Below are 13,079 nucleotides of genomic sequence, written 5' to 3' on the forward strand. Positions count from 1 at the left end.
CTGTCTAAAATATTGCCCAATTAAAATGTCTTTTTTTTCTGGCCCCGCTAACTTCACCATGATGCATATTCTTACACTATGCAATTCATTTCATAGCCTTGGTTAATGTATTTAGTTTCATTTCGTTTTCCTTCGAGGTAAAACATTTCAGGCACACCTTTGGGCCTACTTTTGGGATAGAGGTCCAAGAAGGAGCCAGTCGCAAGGAAGGTCTTTTTGCCGTAGACGTCGCAGCCGGGTACCTTGTTGCTTGCAAAGCGGGAGGGCACATGTAGCTTAGGGGAATCGTTCCGAGGTCCCGTCATGTATTACAAATTCGGCGGCTTCACGCAGAGGCTGGTTGGGACCGGCGCTTCCGCTGCCTGCTCCCCTCAGGTAACGAGAATCACGTTGCCGAGCGACAGGCGAGTCGACCTTCACAGTTGTATTCCGTGCAGCGAAGGATTTCCCTACGTGTGCCTACGAGGCTCATTTCTCTTTAAGCGCCGGAGAACGCGAAAGGGAGGGGGCGATGCCTCACGAAGGGGTGCCAAAGGGGTCTGCAGGGACACGTGGGCTCCCGTCCGCGGGTGACAGCGGAGAAGTGGCAGCTGCAGTTGCTGCTGCTGAGTCCTTTCCTGCTGATTGACTAAAAGGAGATACGGACTGGCCGCTTCGCCAAGTGTTCCCGTTGCACGAGGGGCACGAGGGTTTGACCTTGAGCAGTTTGGGAGGAGGGACTCTCAAACTTTCACGTGTTATGATTTCTTGTGTACAAGTGACGTAAAGCCCATGTATATAGTTATTTAATTCAGGAGAGGTTTTTTTTTTTTAACCTTCAGAACAATTCCAAAATGGACAACCTTTTACTGGGAAAAAAGACATTTCTTCTGATTATTCTATTTTACCCCCCCCCCCCAGTTTTTGCAAAGCTCTAATATGCAATATTGCGTGTTTAATGTAATAGTTATTGAACTTTAATGTTATATGATTTTTGGCAGGAATAAATAAATAATCTTAAGGGATTATTCTTCCAGAGCCCCAATCTTTCCAAATTCAGATAAAATAAGTTCCTAATGTGCAAGAAAGAAAAAAGGATATTTTTAGTTTTGATTTAAAAGAATTCCATGTCAAGAGGAAAAATGACCCACATGGAAATGAGAAGAGGCAAATTAAATTCAATCAATTAATATGTTAAAAGCTGGGAAGAACATTTGTATATATAATTAAGATCTGTAATTGTGTAGGATAGGGTTAAATGAAGATAGGCTTTTAAAGGAAAAACCTCTACATATAGGAGTTGTTTAATAAATTGATTTATTTACAGTTCAGATATCACAAATGGAGATAAACCCTGCTAATCACGTGTAAATATGATGACCCTCCAAGGACAAGGTCTTTAAGACTCTTGACCTTTATAGTAAAGGACATAGGAAGTGGTAGAAGCATGTTGTTATTATATAGTAATTATTTCTGCTTTGGAGCAGGATTGTTGAAATAAATTTTATTTCATTTTTATGGTTAACTGATTACTACTTTAAATAGAGGTTATGTCTAGATTTCCATGACAATTTATATATTAGTACATGCTTATATTTAGTTTTTCATTCAGTACCATAGCCTAAAAAGGGTTTCATACAAACAAGGTATGAGCTGGCAAAAGCATGATAAATCTTTTGCATGCCATTTAGCTTGGCTTTCATGCTGATTACAGGGAGAGGAGGGTTGATGAGGAACTGTGCCTTTGTTTCCACATTTACCTATTTGCATTTACCTGTTGGCTTTAAAAGAACTAGGACTACTTAGGAAAAATGTCTATATTCTGTATAAATTCTGGTCTTATGATCTACATAAATTCTGGTTTTGCAAAAACATTATTAGAGACAACTTTAGATGCAATAAATTTAAGATTCTACAGTACTCAACAGAGCAAGATGGATTAGCAGCTTTAAACTTTATATTGTAAACCTACCAAGTTGGTTAGCAGGGATTTCAGGATGGATTTTATCTTATGGATTGGTTGAATCTATAGAACAGGAATGTCAGACTTACCACATCACATGATGTGTCACAACGTATCGCGACTTTTCCCCTTGCCAGAGCTGGGGTGGGCACGGCTTCTACATGACACATCTGGCCCATGGGCCTGCAGTTTGACACCCCTGATGTAGAAGGAGCAGGACTTCCAGACAATTAGCATATATTTTTGTAGGTTAGCAGAAGTAATATATAAAAGATCAGGCAATAATAAGTCATGTATTGAATAGCTGGGATAAACATAGAAAATAATCAGTCTGGATCTCTTCCCTCTTGTATTTGTTTAGTGGAGAGCTAAACAAATTTGTTCAGATTGCAAGATTTAATAAAACCAAAATAGAATCTTTTAAAACACACTTAACAATGGTCCAGTTTATTTGATTAGTCTCAATATCTACTAATTTGAAGCATAATGTTTAAAACATTTGAAATATTAATTGTGCCTTAATTATAAACTACTGATGAACATTAGAACAGGTCAGAGATTGTATGATTAAATTGATGTAGAATTTGAATGCAGTAGTAGAAATAGCAACCATCAAAATTTCAGTGGAAGAAGAACATTAAATTTCAATGCAAATATATTCAGAAAGAATTTATATTTTGGGGTTATGAGAGATATCTAAATTCATTGAGTTCATTATAGCTAAGTGCATTGAGTTCATAATAGCTAATTCAAATAATTCCATTTAGTGAATTGTGTTGACTCTGATTCCTTATATTGACTTTTAGCTCAAGTTTAATAGATACTTTTAGTTTTTTAAGGTAACATATACAAGTAGTTCTCATTTGTAAGCACATTTGGGACCAGCAACTTGGTTCTTAAGCAAAGTGGTCAGTAAACGAAACCATGACTATGTTTATTATCTTAATTCAACTTTGTTTACAAACTAGCAATGGTCATAAATGCAAGGATTGGTCATAAAGTTACTTTTCATCATTATTGTAACTGTAAGTGGTTCGTAAATAAGGATTACCTATATACAATATATTTAATTATTTTTGTGTGTGCATGTCTTCAAGTTAGTCTTGATTCCTAATAACTATCTTGACAAGTTCCTGCAGCTTTCTTAGCAACCGTTTTGGAAGTGTCTTCTTCCTAAGGCTCAGAGTGATTGGCACTAAGTCACCCAGTTAGCTTAATGCTTAAGGTGAAGCTAGAATACATAGGCTCTAAGGTTATAGCTTGCTGTCTTTATCCCATGCACCAAACTGATTCTCATGTAATTATTTGCAATTAGTTAATGTTATGTTAGAAAGGTATATCTTCTACAACATTTTTAAAGTCCTAGTTTATTCATCTGTATTATATTCTTTTACTCTTTTTCATGCTTTTTGTATTTGTATGTTTATCATCCAAGTTCTTCCCTTAACCATGGTCTGTGACATACATGGAGCTCTCACAAATAATCAATACACCTTATACTGTCCTTCTGATGATAAAAAGTAAAAATGGGAAAAAAAATAATTTCCATAGAGCATCTCTATAATGCATCCTTTTAGCCACGTAGCATAAAAACAAATGATTAATGGTTTCAGCCCTTCATTTGAAAGATAGATGAATCTTGAAAGAGATAAAATATAACTATTAAAATAATTCAAAATATAAGGTATGATATATGAAGCATTGGCTAATGGCTAGCTATGCATTCTAAATATAATTTTAAAATCTGATTTACACAAACTCATCGCAAGTAGTAATTGGTATATACCCATCTGACTTATGTAAACAAATTAACAAATTAGGCTGCCTTCCATTTAAGTGTAGTTTCCTATTCCATATAAACTGGACAACTTCAGGATAAGACAGGACATTGCAGCATAGTCTAAAGTTGACTTTATAACCTGGCTTGTCCTGAGTATGGTTTGAATGATCTGGGAATCTGTTCATCATTGTTTATTTCATAGTTTATGTTTCTTTATTTCCACCATGAAGAGAATAGGAAAGAGGACACATGTTCCTCTCCTATTCTTGTGCATATTTTTCAAATTACTTCATTACTTGATGGTTCAAAATTAATGATTGAACTGAGAGATACATATCCATGAAGAGCATACAGATTCTGTGCAACAAAATAAAATCAAAAAGCTAACAAGCCAATAAGCTCTGTAAACAGCTACTGCTTTCAAGCTAACTACACAGTCAAATAAATATGTTTGAGCATCTAATTGTTGTTTGTTGTTGAGCTACAAGATTCAAAATAGTAATCTGTTCTCCCCATCTTGAATAATCATAAAAATATTAATATCTTTAAATGTGCCTTCTTTAGCAGCAGGTTCTTTAAAAATGGGATTAACTGTGTCTCAGTTCATGGCAACTTTCTAATTAGGAGAAAGAGACCAAGCTTACATACAACAGTTTGTAAATATAAAGGAAATATCAATATAAATCAAGGTTCAGAAGTTGTCCTTAAAAAACAACACTTTGAACTGAAACAAGTAAGTTACAGACACAGATAACTTGCTTTTTATCTGGCTGGGATCCTATTGCATGTCTTGATAAATATAATTACACTAAATGCACCATTTGTTTTTTAAAAAGTGTTTTTGATTGGCAGGCAGTTTGATGGATGAGCTAACAAAAAGTAATTAGTAGGCATTAATTTCAAGTATACACTTATTAACCTTGTTAAAATGGAAATTTAATTCCCAGCACATTGGAATAATAAACTAGAGAATCTGTCTGGAATAATAAACTAGAGAATCCGTATAAAGGTGATTGTAGTTGTGCTCCATAGTGTGTTTATGTCAGTGTAGCCTTATTAAATTCAGTTGTGAATTACAAATTGCCATTGGGGGTGGGGAAAGTAAAGCTTTTCAGAATCATTTATATTTTGAGTCTTCACTTTGAATGCATAAAGATACATTGCATTCTGAAGGGAATATGTTCAACTCATAATTAGTGTTCATGAATGCTCATAAATGTGATCAAAATTCCCCAGGAATAATGAATTGCTGATTTAGACTGAAACTTGCTGTCTCTATTTCCCCCCATCTGTATAAAAGTCAGTTTCTACACTTTTAAGATTGTGCTACTGTTCATAAATATCCTGAGATAATTGAGCAAGATGGGTTTATTACTGCATTGAACACTATGGAAAGGACAGGAAGGGGCAAGTGTACATCCACAATTAAGCATTCACCAGGTTTTCAGTTTATCCTATTGACGATAGTACCCTGTCCTGTTATTCCTCTTCCACTATTCAAATTTATTCCCATGCCAGAAATCCTGAAAGTACTGTATGGACTGAAGTAATGAATGGTTGGGTTTTTTTTTGTTTCACAACAACTGATGGGCACACAAACACTGCAATAGTCAGAGATATCTGCAAGATGATCAGAAAAGTCAAGATGATGGCCACACTCATACACACAGAAGGTCAGGCTTTAGTCACATTATTGTGGCTACAATTTTGACATTAATTGAAAAAAAAAACCCTTCTCCATGTTAATGAAATCTTTGGGCTGCCTAACTAATTGTGCTCTAAATATGTATTTTTTCAATGTTTCTGGAATATTCCAAGTTTTCTAACCTATTCTTGTTCATTCCAAGCAGCTCACAGAATATACGAAAATCCACAATCTAGAAACTTTTCATTCCAGGTCAAATCAGATGTGCTTTTGTTTTGTACTCTTTTGTTCATTGCTAATTAATGTTTTCAATTGCATAAATTCAATTGTTTATTTAGGGATTCAAGCCAGTAGTATCTGTGGAGTCTCCAGCTGTGATATTTGATACCCCAATTAAAGTTGCTTCAGACACACCAAACAAGGTTGGGGGTTTGGTTAAAAACAAAGTACCAAAACTGCAGAAATTATTTCAGGTGAGAATTTTTTTTTATCTGTAAACATTCTGTTAACATACTTGATATGTTTCAGCTCTGCCTTTCATAATTAGAAGTTAGCATCTCTGTTTTTTCACTATATTTAAATCTGTATGTTTGTTTTTTAATAAAATTTTTTTTATTTTCCATTTATTCATACAAAATACAATTCACAAGATAAAATAAATTCATAACCAGGCCGCGTCTACCCTCTCTGGTACCTTCCCTACTTCCCTCCTCTTTCTCCCCTCCTACTCTCTTCCCCTCCCCTTCTCCTCTTACCATCCTACTTCCTCCCTGCACCTTCCTCCCCTCTCATCCCTCCCTATGAACGCAGCATAGGGGAAATGCCCAAGCAGCACGTCTCTTGTAAACTACTCTAACTATATAATCCTTACCTACCCACTCACCCACCCATCCTCAACCCTCCCCCCCTCACTTCCCAGAGCAGAATACAGGGTTATTAATGAGAAAGTTAACAATAAAAAAAGAAAAGGAAAGAAAAGAAAAGAAAAAATATCATACTTAACCTTTAACCAAGTCTGTATGTTTAATGAAAAACACAGAACATGCACAGTTACACTTAGAATGTATGGATTCTATTTCTATAGTAGCATTCCTAACAACATATATTTATGCAAATAATATAGCCTTTAAGATGCATATTTTATTTGCTTCTTTGGTCTTGTTTGTCTTGTTTTATTTTTGAATAATATAAGTTAACATCTTTGCCAGTTTGTCCTTTGTGGGATTGTATCTGCCAATCATTTTAATTTTTGTAAGAAAGTGTATATTGCCCATTTGGGACTTGAAGTCATTCTTAGAAATAGTACTGGAACTTACATTTTGCATAGCAACATTTTCTTAATGTGAAAAGTCATGGGACAAGGAGCCAAGTAGTTATAAAAAAAGTGGTCATAGATACTCATACTAACAAATCCAGAAAATTATATTACATATTTTTAAATAACAGATTTCTCAGGATTCTGAAATTTATGTAAAATGTATGACATTCGTAACAGATAACTAGAACATTTTATTTGAAGATGAGCTAATTGTCAGGTTCCATTTAATTTTTTCCCAGGTTTTGCATAAATATTAATTTCCCTAATATGTTAACTCATATGCATATAATTTGTTGATAGAGGCCTGATGATATTCCAGTACATCTGAAACGAAACCTTCCCGATCGACTTCTTTACCGGACTACTATGGCATTAACAATAGGAGGGGCCATCTACTGTCTGATAGCTCTCTATATGGCCACCAGTCCCAAAAGAGAGAAGTGAATGATGTATTTCCAGAAAGATCGTCATCTAACTGTGCTCTGAAAAGGAAGACTTGCACTTAACCTTCTAATATTAGACTGAAGTCATATAATATATTGCATATTCTTGGGTTTCAAGTTGAGTTAAAGACAAACATAGAGTAATGTAAGGAATTTAGAGTAAAATCACTACTATGGTGGAGAATGTCATTATCACCTATGTAGTTTTGCGGATTCCTCTTCAGAACTGTCAATAAAATTAAACTCATGTAGACTGGTTAGTCTGAAGAACTTCCTAATAATAAGATGTGATAACTTGATGGTTGATGCAGTGTGTGTGTGAGAGAGATGAGAATCTGACATTGAAGATGTTACCATCTGTTAAAATTTTGGATGTAATTTTTGTGGAGTCATATTTAATAAATATTTTGTTCTAATCTACCACAACTTTCTGTTCTGAATTACATTTCATTAATTCTGCTTCTGAGTTGCAGATTTCTTGGAAAGAGTGTTGCATTTAAGGTTCTGTGTAGCACATTAATTCCACAATGGTTCCCCATCACTTTGGAAATGTTTTTGTTTCAACATTGGAAAAAATACAGAAAAATAAATAATTTATCCCTGAAAATTTGTCTAGACTTTTCTTAAATGGATAAAATGGAATAATTTCTAAAATGTTGGTTTGTTTTCCAGTTTTGTCACTGGATTGCTGATTGATTGATTTTCTGATACTATATTAAAATTGCACAAATCCAGTTATACAAAAGTAGATATAACTGAATTTTTATTTTATTTTTATAAAATGGTTTAGTGTTTCACCAAAACTAAAATTGAAAACATCACTATATTTAAGTTCTGTTCGCTTTGTTAAACCAGCCCCAATGAGCTAATAATTGGTCTAATTTAGTAAAATACATTTGAAATATTTTTGCAGTGATAAATAATAAAAACATGGCAATAACTAGTAAAAAATATATAAAATTAATATGAACTATATAATGATTTTGGGCAGAGGTGTGACAAAAGGCCTATTTGTGCGACACATTTAAGCAGGACTGGACCTAGTTAATATTTGAATTCTAAGAACTTTTTGAGAAATAATCTTACCAAGATTGATATTCCACATCTTCTATCTGTGCATTTGATTTTGCTTCCTTTGTGTCAAATTTTCTGTTACTTGCACATCAATCAGAATAATTTTGAATGTTCTTTATAAGCTATTAGCTGTTTCTCCCAAATTTCTGTTAACTGAAAATTTGATAAATATTCACACTTCTTTTTTTAATAAAATAATTGTAGCATACAGGACCCAGGACTGACCCTTATGGCTGTCAATTCAATAGCTCTCTAATTAGCTGTAGAACCACTCATGAGCACTTTTGAGTATGCTTTTGAATGAACTATAATATATTCAGTTGTCATGCACCTATACCTAATTTACTAATCAGCTTGTGACTGGATACTAAGTCAGCTTTGCTGAAGATAATATACTGTATTACATCTTCAGCAATCCCGTATCTTTTAAGGAAAGTGGGTTTTTGCATTCAAGTCATTTTATCAGTTTCTGGGCAAATTTTTTCAAAAGTGGATTTCCATTGCTGCCTTCCTAGGGCTGGAAGGGAGTGACTGTTATTGTTATTGTACATAATAGGCATATTGCAAAAGAGTAGGCGGATCTCTGCTTCCTGGTAAGATTGCACTTATCAATTCATATAATCCTCATTAATCCAGTATTAGCAAAAGTTGCAGTAAGAAAAATAAGGAACACCTGAAGAGCCACCCATTTCTCACCACTTTCATGTAGCACTCACAGATTTTGTTTTTCTGAAACTTTCATAAAATTATATTAAAATCAGAAATCAACAGCTGATGCTAACAGCCATGTGGCCTTGAGTGATATCAAAAAGCTCAGAATGGCTGGATGTGGTTAGGCTTTGAATGAGAAACCATCAGAAAATCTTAGGGTCAGGCTAAAGAGAGGAGAAGCTTTAAACCAGCGGTTCTCAACCTGTGGGTCGCAACCCCATTTGGGGTCGAACGACCATTTCACGGGGGTCGCCAAACAATGCAGTCCACCATTTTTCCCCTTTTCCTTAGCTGTGCTACTCCCTTTTATTCTACTGGATTTTGAAAGCCAATAGAATAGACTCTCTTTCAAAAGCCAATAGGAATTGTCCAGGCTGTCTCTGCCCTGCTGAGCCTGCCAAAAGTCCCATTCTGCAAATGGTGCTGCAAGTTGTCTGCAGCAAAGGTGAGCTGCCTGGAAGTTTCCACCCCTCCCTGCTGAGCAACTACTAAAAATGTAAGTAAAAGAGGGCCAGGGGTGGGAGGTGGGAGGCCGGCGGGTGCAGGGAGGGTTGCTGGCACATATGGGGCCCGGCGGGTGCCTTACCTCCCTTGGGCTGGGCCAGCTGGTGGCCCAGCCGGTGGTCACCCTGCGCCATCGCCCCTTGCCAGCTATGCCTCGGCCAGCACGGGGCGGCACCACGCATGCGCGGCACTCCCGGGCAGGGAAAGTCCTTGACTTACGACTGGTTGGGTAGTCCTTGACTTACGACCAGTTGGTTAGTCCTTGACTTACGACCGGTTGGGGGTCGCGGCATTAAAAAGGTTGAGAACCACTGCTTTAAACAATATCTCGTAGAAGGAAATGGCAAATATTTCCATTTTATTGTTAATAACACAATATGAATATGTCCATGAAATCAATAGGAATTGAACTTAAGCTTTGGTAGTCCTCCATTTATTAAAATCAGAGTTCATTAGGTAGTAATATTCTGGATTTAGTGGCTTAATGCAAGATGCAGAAATGCACTATTAAGCCACTCAGAAAATATCCTGAATTCTTCAAAAAAAAAACCAAAACAACAACAAGATCCAACAGATTTTGGGATTGTTCCGTGAGAATCAGTGAAATAGGGCAATTTGTACACAAATGTTAAGTTCTGAAATATTTCCTAAGATATAATGTTGCTGAAATAGCCTTACTAAATGGGAAAATATATTACTTCATATCCTTCAATATATTATTTTACTTATTTTTTAGATTTTTTAAATCCCACCTTTACTATTTTAATAAATAATTTCAAGACAGAAAGACAGATGACCTCCAAGGTCCCTTCCAACTTTTATTATTATTAGTAGTAGTAGTAGTAGTAGTAGTAGTAGTAGTAGTAGTAGTAGTAGTCCTTCCTCTTCCTATTTTCCCCACAACAACCCTGTAAGGTGTGTTGGGCTGAGAATGAGTGATTGGCCCAAAGTCACCCATCTGGCTTTCATGCCTAAATTGGGACTAGAACTCACAGTTACTAGCCTGATGTCATAACCACTAGGCCCATGTATATGTATATGTGCTACGTTTGGGGAACCTGTCTTGAATGACTCCTGAGAACATGATAGGTTGGAATTCTAAATAAGTGAGGATGTGGTTACCACAACTTGACATACCTTGTCTTCTTTCTAAATTACATTCTTAAGTCACTTAGCCAGATAGAATTGTCATCAGCAGAATGAAAAACCATACGAAATAATATAAGGCAATCCAAGCAAAGAGCCATATTTGAACTGACAGACATAAACATTTTCTTGAATGTTATATCCTTCCTAATTTCCTTAGTAAAGAGATTGGTGATGGTATAAATAATATGCATGAACTTTAAATTTAGATTAAAAGGAGCCTATTTTGCTGGCAAAATGTAATTCATGTTTCCTTATATACTGTTCTGCACAGTTCCTTAAGCGTAAGTCTTCTGGGATTCTCTAAATTTAACTTCCATCTCTTCTCTAGTCACCAGGCAGAGCATCTTCCCAATTAGCAACAATTCCTTTAAAAAAAAAAAAAACCCTGCTGCAAGCCTCATTATTCTAAATTTATCTCCAACTAGAACAAGCATTTACCCCATTTATAATTAGGCAAAGGACTAGAAAATACCAGCACTCCTTTTGACCAAATTCTTTCTCATTAACTGGTTTTTGTAATGTGAGCATCCCAGTTTTATTGCAAATCTCAATGACCCTGAAACAAATCTACCATACCATTTTTCCTTTCTTATCAGTGCCATTCCTTCAACTGTTCTGGTGGGCAGCCTTTCCAAATGGGTTCCCTGCCTTCTGTTGATTTGCCTGTCATTCTTGCAGCCTTTGCTGATTTCTTGAGAAGCCTAGAACCTACAAATATAGGGCATTTGAAAGATTCTATTTTTCTGGGGGGAAAAATGTAAAATTCTGAAAGGGGGGGTAAATTTTGATTGTGTTTATAACTTGGCATTACAGAGGAAAATTCAAGAGCAAAACAAAGAAAAACTTTACAGAAACACTTATTCTAATTGTTGTTGTTAGTTGCGAAATCGTGTCCGACCCATCACGATCCCATGGACAATGTTTCTCCAGGCCTTCCTGTCCTCTACCATCTTCTGGTGTCCATTTAAGCTCATGCCTACTGCTTCAGTGACTCCATCCAGCCACCTCATTCTCTGTTGTCCCCTTCTTCTATTGCCCTCAATCTTTCCCAGCATTAGGCTCTGCTCCAGTGAGTCCTTCCTTCTCATTAGGTGGCTAAAGTACTTGAGTTTCAACTTCAGGATCTGGCCTTCTAAAGAGCAGTCAGTGTTGATCTCCTCTAGGACTGACCGGTTTGATCGCCTTACACTCCAGGGAACTCGCAGGAGTCTTCTCCAGCACCATAGTTCAGAGGCCTCAATTCTTTTGTGTTCTGCCTTTCTTATGGTCCAACTTTCACAGCCATACATTGCAACTGGAAAACCATGGTCTTGACTATACATACTTTTGTTGGCAGGGTGATGTGTCTGCTTTTTAGTATGCTGTCTAGATTTGTCATAGCTTTCCTCCCCAGGAGCAAGCGTCTTTTAATTTCTTGGCTGCAGTCCCCATCTGTGGTGATCTTGGAGCCCAGGAAGATAAAATCTGTCACTACCTCCATTTCTTCCCCATCTATTTGCCAGGAATTGAGAGGGCCGGATGCCATGATCTTGGTTTTCTTAATGTTGAGTTTCAAGCCAACTTTTACACTCTCCTTCTTCACCCGCATCAAGAGGCTCTTTCTGCCATTAGAGTGGTATCATCTGAATATCCTAGGTTGTTGATATTTCTCCCAGCAATCTTAATTCCAACTTTTGATTCATGTACCCCTGTCTTTCTCATGATGTGCTCTGCATATAAGTTAAATAGGCAGGGTGATAGAATACAGCCTTGCCGGACTCCTTTCCCAATTTTGAACCACTCAGTGGTTCCGTGTCTAGTTCTCACTGTTGCTTCTTGATCCGCATATAGGTTTCTCAAGAGACAAATAAAATGCTCTGGTACTCCCATCTGTTTAAGAACTTGCCACAATTCTATATTATATTTATTATATTATTATATTTTACATTTTATATTTATTATATATTATATTTATTATTATACTATTATATTTATTATATTCTAATAAAAATATCTAAAAGCAAACGGTATATGTAAACTTATTTAAAAAGACAATTAGAATCCATACTTTTCACATGAATGTGTGAAAGTGTGCTTAAATGCCACCATTTGTATGGTAAAAGTTAAATGACCAAAATAAAGGACAAAAGTGAGGTTTTGAAACATAAAGGCATCTAAAAGGACATATTTCTGGGAGGGGGAAAAGAATTCTCTTTATAATAAAGAACATACGGTCACTGCAGGTATGTTTGAAGAAGCTGGCTTCTATGTGCATAGTTTCCTTGCTGGGTCAGAAAAAATAAATTATTGCATTCGGAATCCTATTTTAGCCTCATGTCATCCTGCTGAGAGAAGAGTTACACTAAGCCAACAGAATCGTTTCTTTTTTAATTGCTTTCTGATGTCATAAATGGATTTCCTTCCCCTACACCATCCTCTTGTTACTTGTTCTGCCCTTTCCCACCCACGACATAGACGGAGGGGGGGGGAGACCCAGCAACACTCATTCCACTTTTCTAGCTGTGAAGAAATCT

The 13,079-nt window shown here is 36.2% G+C and overlaps 1 protein-coding gene across 1 annotated transcript; it reads left to right on the top strand.

Annotated features, from left to right (window-relative positions):
• Window positions 1-208: 208 nt before the first annotated feature.
• On the top strand, window positions 209-7,735 carry LOC120301929 (cytochrome c oxidase subunit 7A-related protein, mitochondrial). The gene is made up of 3 exons (XM_039329738.1): window positions 209-375; window positions 5,706-5,840; window positions 6,986-7,735. Exons 1-3 carry the CDS (start codon window positions 304-306, stop codon window positions 7,127-7,129), a joined length of 351 nt encoding a protein of 116 aa, XP_039185672.1. The 5' UTR covers window positions 209-303; the 3' UTR covers window positions 7,130-7,735.
• Window positions 7,736-13,079: the final 5,344 nt, after the last annotated feature.

This window comes from Crotalus tigris, unplaced genomic scaffold (genome assembly GCF_016545835.1).
Source record: "Crotalus tigris isolate CLP2741 ecotype Arizona unplaced genomic scaffold, ASM1654583v1 scf7180000024411.593283, whole genome shotgun sequence".
NCBI lineage: Eukaryota > Metazoa > Chordata > Lepidosauria > Squamata > Viperidae > Crotalus > Crotalus tigris.